This window comes from Carassius carassius, chromosome 3, assembly GCF_963082965.1.
Source record: "Carassius carassius chromosome 3, fCarCar2.1, whole genome shotgun sequence".
NCBI classification, from domain to species: domain Eukaryota; kingdom Metazoa; phylum Chordata; class Actinopteri; order Cypriniformes; family Cyprinidae; genus Carassius; species Carassius carassius.
The window spans coordinates 29,648,479-29,668,672 of record NC_081757.1 but is presented as its reverse complement, the minus strand read 5'-3'; the positions used below and the strand labels follow the sequence as shown (position 1 = coordinate 29,668,672).

General features: G+C 37.5%; 1 protein-coding gene across 2 annotated transcripts in view; it reads left to right on the top strand.

Moving 5' to 3' along the window:
• Positions 1 to 18,491, top strand: part of LOC132124661 (NACHT and WD repeat domain-containing protein 2) — a 92,415-nt gene extending 73,924 nt beyond the window's left edge. For both annotated transcript variants that reach the window (XM_059535783.1, XM_059535790.1), the window contains 3 exons: positions 7,653 to 7,803; positions 10,251 to 10,840; positions 12,414 to 18,491. In XM_059535783.1, the coding sequence (XP_059391766.1) occupies positions 7,653 to 7,803; positions 10,251 to 10,840; positions 12,414 to 16,319 (4,647 nt within the window). In that variant the 3' untranslated portion in view covers positions 16,320 to 18,491. The remainder of the gene's footprint in view (positions 1 to 7,652; positions 7,804 to 10,250; positions 10,841 to 12,413) is intronic.
• The last annotated feature ends 1,703 nt before the right edge of the window (positions 18,492 to 20,194 follow it).

The following is a 20,194-nucleotide window of genomic DNA, read 5'->3' as shown; positions in this document are numbered from 1 at the left end:
ATGAAAATCTTTCTCTATAATTAGATGTATAGCTAATTCCAAAGTCCAAGGTATGAATTAAATTAGCTGGTTACCACATTTCACAGTGTTGAGTGTTTCTATACAATACTATTCAAAAGTCTGGGGTCAATAAGCTTTTTTAATAATTTTAAAAGAAGTCTATTTTGCTCACCAAGGCTACAATTATTTTTAGCATAAAAACAGTAAAACTTATACTGTGAGATATTATTAGACTTTAAAATAACTTTAATTCAATATATTTTAAAATGTAATTTATGACTGATTGCAAAGCTGATCTGATCCTTCAGAAATCAATGTAATATTATAAATTTGGTGCTCAAGAAACATTTCTTCTTATTATTAGTCTTGAAGACGGTTGTGCAGCTTAACTTTTTTGTTAAAGCCATGATACTTTTTACATTTTTCTTTGATGAGTAGAAAGTTTACATGAATAGTTTATATTTAAAAGATAAATAATTTGCTTTCACTGTCTTTTATGTTCAATCTAATGCAAACTTTCTGAATAAAAAGAGAACTTTTGAACTCCCAACTTTTGAACAGTAGTGTAAAACATGTCCAAATGTTGTTATTTCTTTCACAATTTTATTTAATTTTTTCAGTTGAAAAGTTCAGTTGAATAGCAGTTGAACAAATTATGATTCCAAATTTCAATTTACAGTGGGCAGGCATACAGATGCAAAAATTGGCTCATATTTTATACGTTTGTTTGTTGATTTTCCAAGTGTAAGGTGTTCCATTAACGCAGAAACTGTGTAAACAGCAAATGTAACTGGAACATGAATTTAAATAAGAATAATAACACCCAAACCCAGACAGGAGACCTTATCACTTTATTTCAGAAGTCTAGTAGTACACACCACTGCTTTTGATGCACATAAGACGGCATCTAGGATTACATTCAGTTCCAGCAGACCTGACCTGTCCTGCACAGGAACAACCTGTAAATGTCAGCGGCTGACCGGTGCTGTTGCTGTTTTATATGGAGCATTGTAGAAATGGCAGGCCTGAGAGAGAACACTGTTCACTGCCTGTAGAGTTTATTAGCTTTATAAATTCAGTTGTTTTTCATTAAACCTTACTGGAGCTCTCTTCCTTTCTTACACACACACAAATTCTGTTTCACTTTCTGTCACCCGTACACACACAGAGATCATATAGTGTTGTATAAATCAGGTTGTAACGCAGAGTGGCTGCAAATTGAGGAAGCGTCTGTGAAGCTGAGGGTCTCTGTTGGACTAAAATGAGAAAAGCAGCAGGGACTGATTTTCTACCTGCACTCAGCAGAAACACCCACAGATCTCTCTCTCTCTCTCTCCTTCTGTCCTCTTTCTCTCTGGTAGGTGACTGGGTTCATGACAAACACTTCTTAAAAATATGACTTCAGTAACGCAGTGTGGTGTCTGCTTTCTCTTTCTTTGTTCAAGCAGAGTCATTTGTATTGTTGGGTGAACTCTGGTAAATTGGACGTCTTTTGACATCCCTCTACATTGAGTTCCTGTGGTCATGGAAATATTAGGAACTTTCACATTTCTATGAATGAATTGGAAAAGTGAATGGAAAATCTCATTGAACTGTATTAATATGTGTTTTTATATCAATAAATGTTTTAAATATAGTAATATATTTTTTCTCTAGTAATGTAGTACTAATCAGCTAGAGATATTGCAAGTGCTTTATAAAATATATATTTTTTTATTTTATGTAATTTTTTTTTTAATCCATGTCTAATTAATCTTATTTTAAGTGTGATATTTATGAAGTAAACTATTGCTTGTGATTGTGCAAGACTTTCCAATTCATTAGCCACTAAGGTGAATAACTTGCATTGTGATTTACACTAAAAGTGTCTGTGCTACATTATTTATGATTAATACATTAAAATATGACAAAAATTCCAGATTGCAGTATTAAGCAGCATTATGGACTACTGTATATGCAGCTAAAATAATTGAAGTGGCTGATGCTGCAAGTCTTGAGCATTCGAGTTAAAAATGTTTGTGCCTTCTCTTACATTAAAAATAAGTGGGATAGTGGCAAACAAAAATCACAGAGAATTCATGTAACTACATTGGTCCGAACACAAAATTTGGTATTTATTTGTGTGTGAATTTATTAAAGGGGTCATTGCTTGTTGCTAAAAAGAACATTATTTGGTGTATTTGGTCTAATGCAATGTGTTTATGTGGTGTAAGGTAACATAAACATTATTTTCCACATAATGTACATTAATGTTGCTCCTCTATGCCATGCCTTTCTGAAATGCGTCATCGTTCTGAAAACCGAAGTGTATGCTGATTGGCCAGCTATCCAGTGTGTTGTGATTTGCCGAATTCCTCAAACGTGTGATGGAAATGTTACATCCCTTAACATACTGTGATGCTGTTTCCCGGCGCGACAATTTTAAACCAGTATAACCCATTATAAATGAGGCATTTGTTGCATCCAGTGGGGACATAATTACTGATTATGACTTATATTGTCTTTTTACATGTTGCTTTGCATATCACACTGCATAAACATAAAACCATGTCTGCATTTGTGATCAGAGAAATGACAAACAAGAAGTGGTACTCTGCACTGCTCAAAGCTCGCATTTCAATCATGAGTGGCAAATTCTTTAAATATTAAACTTTACTTACAGACTGTGAGTCAGAAGCGCCAGACTGTCCTTGCAAAGTTGGAATTGCACTACTTTATAGAAACAGACACCAGCATTGTAGGCTACTGGTTCAGGAAACAGTCCTTGTCCTCCGTAAAATGCACTGCACACATCTGAATATTTGGGTTGAACTGTTCTGGAACAGTGTTGTAAAATACAACTTAACCACTAATTTCTAGTTGTGTCCTCTTTTGGAAGGCCAAACAAAGCAGTTTCAATTTCACAATGAAACACAGCGTCTCCACGACACGGGGCCAACAGCAACAGTGAGAATAAAAGTTATGCCTTCTTTCTTTGTGTGAACATTTGGGTGGCAATGTGCAAATCTTCCCGTGATGTAGACATGTGGGGGCATGTTAGAATGAGCCATTTTTGGAGGGTGTGGTTGACTCTTAACTTTTATGAATTCCTTACATTTATATAGCACTTTTCTGGGCACTCAAAGCGCTTTACATAGAAGGGGGGAATCTCCTCAACTACCACCAGTGTGCAGCATCCATATTGCGCCAGATGAGACAACAGTCATATTGCGCTATAACACCCACCACAAACCAGCCTATTGGTGGAGAGGAGACAGAGTGATGAAGCCAGTCAGTGTATGGGGATGGTTAGGAGGCCATGATGGTCAGAGGTCGATGGGTGAATTTGGCCAGGATGCCGGGATTAGACCCCTACTCTTTTATGAAGGACATCCTGGGATTTTTAATGACCACAGAGAGTCAGGACCTCGGTTTAACATTTCATCCGAAAGACGGAGCTTTTTGTCAGCATAGTGTCCCCATCACTACACTGGGGCGTTAGGACCCACACAGACCTGCTGGCCTCACTAACACCTCTTCCAGCAGCAATCTAGTTTTCCCAGGCGGTATCCCATCCAGGTACTGACCAGCCTCAACCCTCAACCCAGTCTTGGAATATCTCTTTGGATTTGAGACTTTAGTCTTAGCGACTTTACAGATCTTCTTTATGCACCAAGAGCTTGTAACACTCCAAAGAGAAAGGAAAATTTTAAATCGCATCATATGACCCCTTTAATAAGCAGTGGTGGACAGTAACGAAGTAGCTTTACTTCGTTACTGTACTTAAGTAAATTTTTCAAGTATCTGTACTTTACTGGAGTAGTTTTATTTTGAGTAACTTTTACTTTTACTTCACTACATTCCAAAGCATAAAATCGTACTTTTAACTTCACTACATTTCATAAAACATATCGTTACTCCCTATAATATATCACTTGCTCCGACACGCAGAAGCGGTGTTTGATTCATCATGAACAAACTGAGTATTTTCAAAATAAACTTAAATCGGATCGCAAATCGCACCAAACGATTCGTTTACGAATTAGAATGATCCGATTGCAGCCTACTGTCTATGGATTGCAGCTGTTCTGGAGTCGACCACTCACTGATTCAAATGAACCGTTTAGTGCGAGTCTACAGAAGTAAGAACTGGGAGATCTTGTGAGCGCGCGTGCGTCTGATGTTGCTAAAAGTAAGTTACTAATGTCGAAATTTTGGATTAATTATTGTAACTGAAAATCATATTTAGGTCAAAATTGTCAGTTGTTTGGGAACTAAATCCGTTGTAAAGAGTGATCTATTTAAGCCCACTGAAATACTCGAGTGCAGACGATGCAGACACATCAATATTAGGTAAAAAAAAAAAAAAAAAAAAAACAAATTAAATAAAAAAACAAACATTAAAATTACACAGATTAAATACAATATCTCATGCACGTTCAAATTCCCCGCTGCCGTAATGTTAACAGTTTTATTAAAATGCTACCATCCCTATGTGACGTCTGTTTTTATATTGTTTATCAACAGTAACGTTTGGATTAACTAGACGAGTAGACAGACATGAATGTTTATTCATAACCGTACTGAAAATAAGTAAATATTGTTAGCTGATGCTAACTGTCTAGCTTACAAGCTTGCTGGTGCTAAGTTGAGGTAATTTTTATAAATGTCCAAATATTTTTATTCAACCACCTATATATATATATATATATATATATATATATATAGATATATAGATTACATCTGGGGAGAAAAGAAAGGATGTGATGTTCAGAACATGGTAACTACAGTAATTATCTATAATTATAAGTGGGAAGAGATGCACCCTGTTTGGCCAGGCACCACAGACAAGGTTTGAGAAGGAAAAAATCCAGGGGCGTAGCCATCTTTTCAGAAGTGAGGGGGACAGAAATTATATATGTATATATATATATATATATATATATATATATATATATATATATAGGCTATATATGTAGGCTATATAACATTTCTTTAATCTACATAGCTTACCAATCAACAGTTTTTGAACAGTAATATTTTTTATGTTTTTAAAGAAGTATCTTCTGCTCACCAAGCCTGCATTTATTTGATCCAAAGTACAGCAAAAAACAGTAATATTGTGAAATATTTTTATATTTAAAATAACTTTTTTCCCTATTTGAATGTATTTTAAATTGTAATTTATTCCTGTGATCAAAGCTCTATTTTCAGCATCATTACTCCATTCTTTAGTGTCACATCCTTCAGAAATCATTCTAATATGCTGATTTGCTGATTATCAATATTTAAAACATGAATATATTTTTTTCAGTATTCTTTGATGAATATAAGGATCCAAAAACTAGCATTTATGTGAAATAAAAAGCTTTTGCAACATTGTACACTATATATCATTCAAAAGCTTACAGTCAATATAATTTTAGTTTTTTGGAAAATAAATTATAGAAATGAACACTTCTACTTAGCAAGGACTCTTTTGTGGTTTCGAGTCTCAGGCCGGCAACACCATGACTAAGGTTCTCTTGAGCAAGACACCGAACCCCCAACTGCTCCCCAGGCGCCGCAGCATGTGTGTGTGTTCACTGCTGTGTGTGTGCACTTTGGATGGGTTAAATACAGTGCACGAGTTCTGAGTATGGGTCACCATACTTGGCTGTATGTCACGTCACTTCACTTTAAATTGATCAAAAGTGATGATAAAGACATAATTTTCTATTTCAGATTATTCCAGATTTCTATTTCAAAATAAATGCTGTTCTTCTGAACTTTCTATTCATCAAAGAAACCTTATTATTATTTTTTTTTCTGAAGGATTGTCTGACTGGAGTATTGATGCTTAAAATTCAGCTTTGAAATTTCAACAAATTACATTTTGAAATATATCCAAATAAAAAACAGTTAATATAAATAGGTTAGTAAAAATATTTCACAATTTTTCTGTTTTGCTGTACTTTGGATCAAATAAATGCAGACTTGGTGAACAGAAGAGACTTCTTTAAAAAATATTAACAAGCTTACTGTTCAAAAACTGTTGACTGGTAGTGGATACAATAGGCAACTTAAATCTTTCTCAAATTTCTAACTTTTAATTGGCTTAGAAATCTATAACTGCTGGACAATAACAAATAATAATGATTTGTTTATATACTACAAAATGTTTTTGTCAATTAGCACTGCATTGTTCATACTTTATTTATCACCTGCTGAAGATGACTTGAAAAACCATATAGTATTGCAATCGTATGTTTAATGTCTTCGTGTTTCCAAAAGTTTCTGGCCTTTTTTTTTCTCTGTGTAAAAACTGCTTTCATACAGCGATTTTGCCCATATTAGGAATTTCCTGATATGACTTTCTGCGCGAGTGCGCCCTCCGGCTTCGAGTATGAATGAAACACACACTGCAGGAGAGTTCAGCGCTCTGTGATGTTCATCTCGCTGTATTCTGGGTCCGAATAAAATATCAAATCATGTGCAGACTATCCCGTCTCTTTGAGCTTAAATCTATATTTATTCACACCAGCTCTTGAAAACCTCTATGCGAACACACTTGACCGAAAAAGTGTGGGGGACGAATTTCCGTGATATAAAAAGTGGGGGGGGGGGGGGGGGGGGGGGTTGGGGGCTGAAAAAATCATTATGAAAATATAATTATATTTTCCTTTAAAATGTTCTTCCTAACTTCAGGCCTTATTATCATGTCATATATAGTCCTAACTGTGATGTTCTGTAAAACAACAAACTTTAAAATACTTTGTTCTTACTGGTGAAAATCAGATGGTCATCTCTGTTTTCTCTCATGTACATCACAGTGTAAGCTTTCACAGTTAACATCACTCTCATCAGCGTAGTCCATATCAACAACAAAAATATATCTTGACTCCATATAGTGGTTATTTTGAAAAAAAAATCCCAGGTATTTTGAGCAGTAGGATTATTAAAAATATGTGCGAATATAAAATTTAATTAAGTAGCCTATATAAAATTTCAGTACTTTTTTACTTAAGTACATAAAAACTCGAGTACTTTTGTACTTTCACTTGAGTAAAATTGAAAAAGGAGTACTTTTACTCTTACTGGAGTAATATTTTATTATTTGTATCTGTACTTTTACTCAAGTACTTGATTTGTGTACTTCGTCCACCACTGTTAATAAGTACAGTAGGAAACTAAAATAATGTTGGGGCTGTGGTTTAGCAGTTTCGGGTTTGATACTGGCCTGTCATATGTTGATGCCTCTTCTCTCTCTCTACTTTGCTGTTGATTATAAAAATAATTATAGCAAAATAGTTATCAAGATAAGTCATTTTCTTGAAATCAATGATTACATGGCTTCTGGTTGAAATAGCTGTATTTCGAGAGTGAAAATTTGCCGAACCATGGTAAATGTGACAGCACCTTTAAAGGACATAGGTAAAATACAAATACAAACCCTAAATCCAGTTTGTGCTAGAACAAGATTACAACTATGCTAGCTGTGCTACCTACATCTAGCATTAAGGTTAAACCAAAAAGTGGATTTTTTTACTTGCTTTTTGGTGTAATGAAATAAGTGTTAATGTATTAATTAATGTAATGGGGCAGGATGTAATGTAGGTATTTTTATTGGTTTAACATATAAATAATGGAACCTTGAAAAACTGGATGACTCCATATGTGCTTTTACTCCACAGATGGAGTCAAGCAGCGTAGCAAAATCGAAGAATGACAAGGCATGGAGGGCAGTCTCAGAGGAAATCAAGAGGATCTTCAGAACCTCTGTTTTACAGCTGCAGGAGAAGGGGACCATGAAGAGCGGTCAAGCCAAGAAATTTCTCTGCTCGGGTAAACTCTAGTTATATTTACAGTAATGACTGTTCAAAGCTAATAAATATTTAGTGTTATTTTGCATGGCTTTAAATGCCTGAGTGGGTTTGCAATGTGTTTCAACATTGACTGTATATGTGAATATACTAATGGTACTTTTAAATCATCAAGGTCAATTTATTTTCAACTAAGCTAAAGGTCCCCATCCAAATGCCTAAAATGACTTAATACTTGACTTTTTTTTTTCTAATCTGAATGTTCTGTGAGTAATTTTGCTCAAATAACATGTTTTTTGATCCATAGTGTAGTTTAATGTTAGCATTCTTAACAATCACCTCCCTCTTGCTGATTTAGTGTTTCTGTTGGGGAGAATAAATGTATACTTGTCTATCTGTCATTCTTGCTGTCACTGTCAACCTTGACAATTTTGAACAGGCCATTGTCATACTTTCTCTGACATTTACTATTTTAATAACAATTAGCCACCTGGAATATGTCAATGTCTCTACAATAGGACCGTGATCCTGTTAAATTGCTCTGATTGGCCATTGTCATCATATGACAACAACAAAAACAGAAGGGGAGTTACAATAGGTCACAAAATGCCTTTATACACATATGGGATTGAAAAAAAAAATCTGCAGGACAGTGGCCTTCCAGCACCTTTTGTGACTCAATGTTATTTTTATCCCACTCTTGAAAGTCATTGTGACTAAATTAAAATTCACCCGCATTAGCCAGCATAAGAGGAGATCTAATCAGGCTAACTTAATTCATCCAGGTTAATCCAATATTCAGTGATACAGTTAAGTCTCATCACCATACCCCACATTAGAGACTGTGGGTCGACACAGGAGAAAGAAGAGATTTACTGCTTGCTCTTTTATGTCATTCTAAGTGCATGGGCTTAGAATTCAATCACTGATACAGTTAAGTCTTCATCTCGACATACAGTAGATATGAAACAACTGCATTCAAGAGGATCCCCCTTTATTCCAGAAAAGAATAATTTGCATTCAGTTGCAGAGGTTTTTCTTTCATTAAAACGGGTCTTCTGTCTGATTTCAAAGCATCAGTGAGTCTTTCCCTGATCTCGAGCTTGTGCACTCTGATGTCTGACGGATGTGGCATCTTGTGGGTCTTTATTACAAAAAGCATCACTGCATCATAGAAAATAGGCATCACATTGGTGTTACATTTCACAGGAAAGTATGCAAGTAAAAATAATAGACTGTAATGTTGGTCAGAGATCAGATTGCCTGCTTACTCCTCTTGATCAGATAGTTTCGTAACATTAGACATTACATGCATGACAAAAGATTGAGTATGATGTAGTTTAAAATAGTATGTATTAAATGTATTACATTAAGTGTAATCAAATTGTAAATAAATATGTACTTGAATGGTAGTAGGATGTTTTCACATCAAAAGTATTTTCCAAAACCTTTTGTATGTATGAAAATAGTGGCATTAAAATCAGTGTTGACCTTGTATCTATACTACATAGGCACTTTACAATATTTAGCATTTTGCATATTTTGGAATTTTACCATAACAATAAAATAAAATAACTGTTTTCAATTTTGATCTAAACTGTTATTTTATTCCCGTGATGACAAAGCTGTGTTTTTAGTATTACTTGATTCTAACTAAATCTAATTTGAGTCTGCTAATTTGGAGCACAAGAAACATTTTTGATTACTATCAGTGTTGAAAACAGCTGAGCTGATTAATATTTTTGTGGAAAATACATTTTTATGTATTTTTTGCTTTTTGATGAATTAAAAAACTGCAAAGAACAACATTTACTTGAAATAGAATTTTTGTAACATTATAAATGTCTTACTTTTGATCAACTGAATACTGAATGAAGTTTTTTTGTTTTTTGTTTTGAAAAATGAAAAATCTTTCTGAACCCAACGGTAGTTTACTTAGTGTATAATGTATAATATCTTCAAGCAGGTACCCTATTATTTGTTTTTCAATGTGGTTTCTATTTTGATTACTAACACCAGAGTGAGGAAAGTACATGCAAGATTTAATCGAGGTAATTCTTTCCTGGGGGATTTGTTCGTTTATTTGCCGCCTTTGCATCCCCCCCTCTCTCATTTACAGAACAAGCCGCGAGAATGCTATACTAAGCTGACGAGGCTGGCAGGCTATCACTGGAATACTGCCTTTGGAGGTCTTTGATAAAACCAGGCGAGGCTGGATTAAGAGATCATATCATTTTTTTTCTTCGTCAAGGCAGCTCAGAGAGACGCATCTAATCATTTGCTAAAGACTGGCAAACGTGGGGGAAGCGCTCACCTCATGACATCAAATTAAGCTTGTTTTCTGAAAGTGCCACTGAAGTGTTTCAGGAGTAAACAGTGGAAGGGATGAAAACCATGAATGAAAAGAAACGTTCTGTCATGCAGAACTGGTTAATTATCATGCTCTCTCTGTTTTCTCCTGTCTTTCAGCATTAGAGGATGAACTGGATTTCGCATTGGGCAAGCAGACCCCAGCCTTCCTCAAGAAATGTGTATGTTACATCCGGAAGATATCCAACTTTGACCGTTTCGCTAAACTCCCCGAGATGGCCCGCTACATGGACATCGTGGTGAGCGCCGACCGTGTCATGAGAAACCAAGAAGCCTACGAGCGTCTTCTGAAAGTCAGAGACGAGTTCATTCCAATGGTGGTGGCAGCGTCCAATCTTCGAGTCTACTCCTCCGTCACTCACTGTGACATGAAACTTGGCTACTCGCAGGAAGTAGAGAGCCACTACGTCGAAGGTCTGTGTAAACAGTTTTATGAAGACATGGTGGATATCATTCAGGCCACGGTCCAACAGAACTTTGACACAGAGACAGATCCGGTCTATGATGAAATTATACAGCATCTTTCTCTGTGCAAGACTTTTTCATCTTTTTATGTGTACAAGAGTGAAGCCTTGGACATGGTCCAGGAGTACCTGTACCCCTCCAAAGGTGGTCGAATAGCTCCCCTAGTGGTGTATGGAGGACCCTGCACTGGAAAGACATTGTTACTTGCCGAAGTGGCAAAACAGGTGAAAAGCATGTATAGTATGCACATTTGTGTGAGAGAGAAAGCATGTGTGAACATACCGACCTGCTTTTTAGGGCCATCTGGATCACGGCTGTGTCATGTTAGATTAATACTGCAGGATGCCTGTATTTAGCCTAAAGCTGATCTTTGCTTCCTCTGACATAATATCTGATTTTATGGCAAGAGATTCAAATTAACATTAAGGTATTTTGGGCTGCAATTACATGAATTTGTCTGTCATAACAGATTTTGTGCATTCCAGTGTATCTGGAGGCACACGGTAATCCAAATACAGATCATTGCATTCACAAGCTCTAAAAAATGCTGATTTAAGTTAACTGATAAAAATAATTAGATATAATTACTCATATCTGTCAACTTCGGCCAATACTAAGGGCTTATGGAGATCAGTGGTGTGTTTGTGCCATGTGTTGATGGTCAGAATTGACGGTGTTGATAAGTTTGGGGGCGAGGAACAAAGGAGGAAGGGTAGTGTTGACATTTCCCGTCACCCATGGCAACCCGTCAAAGACCTCAGCCTCTAATGTTAGTTCACAGATGATGAGCCTGGGGACCTTGACTAACTCCCTCGTCCTTGCTTATGTTCTCTCTCACACACTGTCCTTCTATGTAACATACACACTTCAGAAAGGCAGATACTTTAAAATATTTATATATGAAATGCAATTTACATGCCCACACATTGCATGCACTTTTTATAATCAAGAGTGTGTGCCTGTGTCATTGGAATTAGTCTCTCAGCATGATCTCATGTTTGGTACATCTGGCATGTTTTTATATTGCCCTTGTCAGTGCAGTACTGTACTAAGAATCATGCAGCAAATATGAGCACAGTGATGCATTCAAGTAGCAATCTGGACACTCACACCCCTTGGCTAATCATACAAATGCACAGACACACAGTCCTCTTGCAAATGGTGGCTTTGGAAAAGCATTTTATCATTAATTGTCAGCATCTCCAAACAGAGAGAAATACAATTTCATGTTTCCCTGAATCACAGCTGGGGGCACCCTTTAAACACATCCAAGAAAGAATTGTGCTACGGATGAGAGAATGTTTCAAACTGATTTAGAAAATCCTTGGCACAAAAGAATCCAGTGCTGACTCTATTGCTGTTGATTACATTTGATTATTTGCTCCACAGTCATTGCTCTTAGATTTCCTTCCTCACACTCAGAGTTGTCAAAAGTTTGTGTACAGTGGATCGACTAAATAATGGATGGACTGGAGTCACTCAAGCTTTGTTTGCTAGAGTCATACTTATTATAACGTTGCTTCAGGTCACAGCAGTTCCTGGATTTTTAACTGTGTGTTTTAATAGAAACATGACACAAGATCCTGTTAAACGTTAATTAATAATGCATACAGCATTATATATAGATCATTTATTTGTAAATGGCCTACTAAAATCTGATTACAAAATTACTACTTTTGCACAGAGCTTTTCATAATTGTATATAAATATCATATGAATTAAAATACTGGAAAACATTCAGTAAACTATACATGAATACTGTATTTCTGAGCTTCTGTTTCATTTTCATTTGTTTAGGCTTATTCATGGCTACAGAAAGAGATGGGACCAGAAACAGACCCAGTTGTCATTGTCAGATTCATCGGCTCTTCAGACTTCTCTGCTGACCTCCGCACGCTGCTACAGAGCATCTGTGAGCAGATTGCCACCAACTATCGGTGCCTGATCCACTTCTTACCAAACAAGATCCAGGAGATGAGGGAGCTGCTGGTGAATTTGCTTGGGGAGTCATCATTTCACAGACCTCTTGTCATTATTCTGGATGCCTTGGAGCAGTTGTCAGATGTTGACGAGGCTCGGAAGCTCTGGTGGTTGCCTGTCCACCTGCCACGTACAGTCCGAATTGTAGTGTCAACCCTGCCCAACAAGCATGGGATACTCCAGAAATTGCGCAGCCTGATACATGACCAGGATGCCTATGTTGAATTGATGCAAAGAGACCGCAAGGCTTGCAGTCAGACACTTAAACAGCAGCTTCTGGGTGTCAAAAGGAAGGTGACCTCTGGCCAACAGATATATGTGAATGAGGCAATGGCAAAATGTACACTCCCCATGTTCGTCAACCTCATCTACCGAGAAGTAGTTCACTGGCGGTCACACAAGGATGTGGACGACAAATCATTGTGTTCGACGGTGCACGAAAGCATTGAACAGCTTTTCTACTCTATTGAAAACAAGCTTGGCTCACGCTTTGTCTTTCGGGCACTGGGCTACATCACAATGGCACGGGCAGGCCTAACAGAGCTGGAGCTAGAGGATATCTTATCTTTGGACAACAGTGTCCTTGGGGACATCATGGTGAGCTCTAATCTTAAAAGCCCGCTACGTATTTCTTATGATTTCATAGCCAGGCTAAAAGAAGAACTTGAAGGTTATTTAGTGGAGCGTCAAGTCCGTAATGTAACGCTAATGGTGTGGGCAAATCGCCACCTGCATCTTATAGCACAGAAGCTATACCTCAGTAATGAAGAAGATGTGCATCAAATGCATAGCCTTTTGGCTGAGTACTTCCTGGGGGCATGGGCAGGTGGTAGAAAGAAGATATTCCACTGCGACAATAATCACTTTGCCTCACTGAATATCTCACACCAACGAAACCCTCATCACCAGCAGAGCCTTCATGGCCATGACAAAGCTTCTGCTGACAAGCACTCTTATGACAGACAGACACCCGAACAACCCTGGGTGTTCCAGTGTAACTTGCTAGAGCCAGACATCTTCTTTGTCAACCACCGAAAGATGACGGAGCTTACATACCACCTGACAAGGAGCGGCCGGACAGATGATCTCATGTATGGTGTCATAATGAACTTCAGCTGGCTCTACACTATGATAAAGATAGGGCAGTTTGACAAGGCCCTGACAGACATTGACTTAGCTTACAGTTACACCCAAGAAAAGGAGCTAAAGTTTCTTGCAACTACACTCCGCAGTATAAAGCTTAAAGTGACAAAAAATCCTGCATCACTGTCTGCTGAACTTCAGCAAAGGCTCCTTCCAGTTGTCACATCTCTTCCCAAGCTCAGACACCTCCTTCTTGAATGTGACAAGGATGGTCCTAAATACTGCTCCATTGTGCCACTGCACTCTTCCATGGATGTCACCTACAGTCCCGAGAGATTACCGCTATGTTCTAGCTACATGCAAATAGTGGAGATTCTACCTACATTAGCTCCAAACATAGTCATTGTGGCCATCGAAGATGGATCAGTCAGCACGTGGGATGTTGAGAGCAGACAGCTGATAAGACAGATAGACACAGCGAGGTCGGTTGTTCTTGGCATCAGGCTAACCACAGATGAGAAGTATCTGGTAGTGGCCACCACAAAAAATACCTTGCTCATTTACGACAACCACAAGTCATGCTTGTTGTCAGAGGTGGAGGTAAAAGGGTCCAAGCACTGTGGCATCACTGGCGGAGTAGCATTCATCAATGGATTCACCTTGTCCAGCCACCATGCCTTAGCTTGGCTGGAGGCAAGCAAAGATGTCAATGTGATTGATTTGCTCTACGGATGGCCATTGTATCAGTTTCATTGCTGGTATGAGGTAACGTGTGTCCAATGTTCCCCAGATGGAATGTATGCTTTCTGTGGACAGTATCTCAACACAACCACCATATTCCACCTTGGTAGTGGGGACAAGCTTGCTACAATGACTTCTGAATTCTCTGGTGGTTTTGTTAAGTCCATCCTGATTCTAGACACAATCCATCAAATGGTGATGATAGACAATGAGGGTAGCCTCTCTGTGTGGAACACCAAAGATATCACAAATCCCAAGCTGATGGAAGATTATGACTGCAGAGGAGATGATAGTGAAGTGGTGGGCATAGAGCTTTCTGAGGATCAGAGATCCATCCTCATCTGCAAAGCTAGAAGCATCGAGGTGCTGGACACCAAGATTTGGAAGATGGCAGAGAAGTTTAAGGCCAAGCGTAGTGAGAAGTTTGTGGCAGCCGTTCTCTCCAAGAATAGCCAAAGTATAATAGCTTCCATGGAGAACACATCATCCATATTTGTGTGGAGGAGAGACAGTGGACAGTGCATGGCCAGCTTGATAGAGATATCTGGAGCCATTGTAAAACTGATCAAATCAACACACCATAACTTGCTGCTGTCTGTGGCCAGCAGTGGCGTACTTTCTGTGTGGGATATTGACATTATAACAGCCATGTCAAATATTGATAAAACTGGGAAACATATACAAAGCCTTCAGCTCTCTGGCCGAGAGGATTTTGTATACACCATGGATGGGTCCGAGGTCATCCACAAGTGGAACTACAGCACAGGTTTCATTGAGATGGTGTACAAGCATGAAGGCCTTGTCGAAAACTGTGTCTTGACAACATCAGGTGACCTAATGGTGACATCTGATGATAAAAGTAGTCAGTACATCTGGCATACAACCACAGGTGAGAATATATTCCGTATCAATGGTCAGAGGATCTCACAGCTTCTCATCACACACAATGACCAGTTTGTAGTGTCCCTTTGCGAGCAGAATGCCTCCCGCGTTTGGAGGCTTGCGACTGGTCACAAGGTGTGCAACATTTTGGTAACACTCCAGCATGCACTTATTACCACAGCAAACACATTCCTTGTGGGAACCAATAAGAATAAGCTGTTGGCTGTTAGCTTATGGTCAGGCAGTGTCTCCAAAAAGTTCATCTGTGACGATGGGATCACAATTGTTAACTTCAAGTTAATTCCTGACAGTCCAGATTATGTCGTCTTCATCACCTCCACAGAAACAGTTTTCCTCTGGAGTGTTGCAGATGAGTCTGTGTGCAGGCGGGTGCAGCTGCCAAGCAACTTTTTGAAGAACCTGGAGGATTTCCAAATATCACCAAATGGGAAATTGGGCATTGTGTCGAAAGGTGATGAGAACATTAATGTCCTAGACCTGCACAGTGGTAAACTGCGTCTGGTCCATGCTGCTGGCATAATATGGCGGCAAAAGCTCTCACGAGATGGACGCTACTTAGTGTACATCTGCTTCCGCAATTGCGATGAAGATGATGATGCAGGTGTGGTTTCAAGTCTGATTGTCATGAGATTGGCAGATGGCAAGAGCATCGGCACCTGCTCCCTCTACAAAACGCCAACCTATCTGTGCCTATCACAGCGAGCACTTAACATCATAGTGGGATTTGAGGATGGCAGCATTGGCACCTACACAGTCGTAGACCGTGTGGATGCTGCTCTGAAAATCAAGATCGCCACCTCAAATAGTCGCCAAATAGTTAACAATGCCTCACAGAAGGTACGACCCAAGTGTAGCACCAATGCCTTCAAGACCATTGCTGACTGTGTATGGAGAGAATCCACAGAGGTCTTCTCACGAGACAGTCCTATCAATGTGTCTGACAGTGGAGAACCAGAGACAACAACACCCACAAAGAAAACTGAATTGCTGCAGTAAGAGCGCCCTCTGTAGGACATTAGCAGGCATGAAGGAACAAGGCCAGGTTTGGACACAGGTGATTATTGTTTACAGCAACATTGATTCAGCTGCACAGATCAGTTCTCTGGGTAACACACAACAACTGGCCATTTGCTATTAAGCTGCACTTAAGCTGCAATCAGTCACCTTGATTTCTTTTATCCATCATCAGCTTACTGTCACTGAATTTAATAGGAACAAATTGACTACAAATGTCATTCATTGGAAAAGCCCATCCAATCAGATTTATGATATGTACTTCCTTGTCATGTGTATGCCAGTGTGGCCATATTTCAGATTTTGTTTAGTCAAATCAAGATAACGTCACTTTATACAGAAGCATAGAGAAATGTAATAGATTTGTAGCCATATTAAAGTTGCTTCCATTTTTTTTTTTTTTCTGTTTATTAACGTTCTCTGGTACTGTACTAAAATGGAAACTTATGTACATATGTGTACATATGTTCTTTGGCTGCTGCAGTTTGTGCAACTACTTAAATATATGTTATGTTGTGCTAAATGCAATCAAAGTGAGTGCCTGGATTTTAACATTTTTGTTACAGAAACTGATTAAGAAAAAAAATGCAGGGAATTTCTATAAAAAAAATTATTGATACAACTATTCATCATTATGGTTCAGCATTCAATGAACATTTAGCATACAATGAATACAAATTTGCTTAATTTGAAATTACAGCATCTAAATGAGGATCATTGGAAAGTATATTTCAGGTATTCAGATTATAGTCTGGAGTCATTATGAGCTTCTTAGTAAATTCAGAATGTGTTCTAGACTTTCTCTGACCAACATCACTTGTGTAATTTGTTCTAAATGACAGACAGTATTAAACCCATCCTCATATTTAATTCTATACCCATTCACCAATTACTGTCACTATACTGATACTGAGAAGGTCATCCTCTGACTCGACTAAATCCAAGTAATTATAAGTATTAATGGCATTACTCTTAAAGAATGTGCAATTCATTGTATCAAAGGACTGTACAGTTGTATCAAGCTACAAATGTAGAGTGTTGATTTGAGGACTAAACCACTATTGAGGAGTCATGTGTAGCATCTCACCAAGAGTTTCTACGCCTTAACGGTTGGGTCATCCTCTACAAATGTGTATTTGTAATTGTTCTTTGTGAGTTAAAGGTTGATTGATTGTGTGCTTGAAAAAAAAAATTATACTTTGTACTTTCATGTTATAGATGACTTAGAGATATTTATGAATAGACCTATATGTTATCATAAACAAGGCTAATTTATGAATGGTGTTTGCCAAGACAGTGTTTGGGGGTTGCACTTTATTTTAAATGGGTTGTTCCCTGACGTTGACTTTGAACAAGTGTGTCATGAATGCTAACTATACGATTTTTGCCTTCAGTTATGGGTGTACTCTGGCATGTCGCAAAAGAAAGTAGTTTCAACAAAACGATCAGCCATGCCCCATTCAAACTCCTCTCTCCATAACTCAAGGGCTATTCCGTCGAATTGTATGTTTACCTCTTGAAATACTGACACATAGGCCCATTTACAACCCACAACCTGTAGCAGTATTCAGGTGTGATTAGCTTCTCCCACTTAAGTGTTTAAAACATATAGATATCATACAATATTTGCCAAAGTTTTATTTATCAATTTTATTTAATTATTAATTGTTTTCAGAATGTTAAATGGTGTTGTTTGTGACCCTGCTTGTTACTTTTCTGGCTTTGTTGTGTTTTCTAGCATAACTATGAGAACATGCATTATCTTTGCTAAGATATTGACAAAGTCCATCTCTATTATAATGGAATGCCAGTTTTAGAGTATATTTGAATGTGTCCATATGAGAGCAGTTGAACAGTATATTATATGTTATGTAACTTGAATGACTTTTAACTACATGTTTGCAAAACATAGTTCACATACTGGTATTGAATGTGTTTATTGTATTATTTGTATTGTCAAGATTGAAGATCCCTGTTTAGAGATATATATTTTCATAAATGTTGTACTTACATTTTGTTACAAAGTTGTTTAAGTATTCTAGAAAAACAAATAGCAGAAAAAATGTGTCTGAAAGCAATATGACTTAGTGTGTATGCATTGTTTGTATGGAACATTTTAATGTAATAAAAATGGTTTTCTTTCTGCCTCTTAAATCTCATTGTTTCTGAATCTGAATTAATACTATTAATACTAATCTTCATTCATCTTGGTTTATTACAATAATCCTCAAGAGTCATGGTGTTTACATGATGAGCGCTTTGCTAGAAGGATTCCCTACGTGGCACAATCAGAAACTGAGACGTTGAATGATTTGGCTGATAATAGTTTTACTCCCCGTAGAAGTGTACAAACAAAGGTGTTAGATATTTTCCAAACAGTGGGCAGGTGCTATACCATATCAATATTTAAATTACTGCTTGCACACACCTGGATTCTTTCATACACGTCTGCAGCAGTGCAGGCACCAACACACAAACACCACTGTAAACAAATAGTAGCTCAGGGCAGGAATTCTGGTGTGTGTGAGGTCTCTATGGAAACTGAATCCTCAGTGGAATCAGCCCCCTGTTGTGATGACTATGGAACTGGCATATCAACATTGTGTATCAGGGAAAAACAAATGCAATGCCTTTTTTCCTTTTTTTATTTTTTTTATACATAAACTCATCACAGCATAGACGCTCTTAGTCATCTCTCCCTAGGAAGTCACTGTGCAATAACTGAACATTTGTCATCAAATAGTCAATATTTGTACTGCTAAATATACCACATTTATTTTGATCATTCCCCAGTTTTTGATTTACATTTCCTGGTGTGAGGAGTTTCCTTGTACAAGTGCAAACTTACAGCAATTAAGTCTTCATTTTGTGCCGCGAATGTACTGTATAGTTGTAAATAAAAAGAAACAAATCTGATATACACGCTAAAATTCTAAAGTTTAAAGGTCCGTAAAAAAATGTATAATAATTCTCTTAGGCTCACCAAGGCTTCATGTAAATCTATTTTATTTATATATTTATTTTATTTTGTATTCATTCCTGTTAAGGCAAAGCTAAATTACTCCTGGCTTCAGTGTCACATGATCAGAAATCATTCTCCTATGCTGACTTTTTGCTCAAGAAACATTTATTGTTATAAATTTCTTCATGAATGACGTCTAAAATATGTAAATAAAGAAAAAATTAATATTATCTAACATTGCAATGAACTCTTTTACTAATTAGAATGCCTCAATTGACATCACACCACAACTTTTCAGCGGGATTGGGGTCAGGATGTGACACAAACTTAGCAGTTCTCAAATACACATTTCATATTATGTCAAACAGATGGCCATTATGTTGCACTTCCTATAACAGTTTACAATTATAGCTTTTTAATAATTCTAAATTGTTCACAGACATTGTCAGTGTCAGTGTTAGTCAGTGTGGACTGAATTGGAATATGAACCAAACTCGTTAAAAAATCTATCTCATGATAAGAACATTTGAACAGCAAGCTTGAAAAAGGTGTGGAGCATTTACTTACGGCGTACACCAAAGGCTTTCATGTTGTATTGCTGTAAAAGTTATTGTACAATACAGTTCATTGACTCAAAGGATATCTTTCAGTTGTGATCATTTGTGAAAGATCATGACCTCATTAAAAAGACTAACAGACCAATGGGCAGCAGACAAAAACAATAAACAACACCCATGCAAGACATTAAATATGTGTGTCCTGTTTTCATCCTCACTATGCATTTGTACCATGGTAACATGGACATTATTTGGAGTGATAATCAAACCTGTGATGTATTATTTTCAATACACCCAAAACTGTTATGTATACTCAAATTAAAACTGCTGAATAAAAA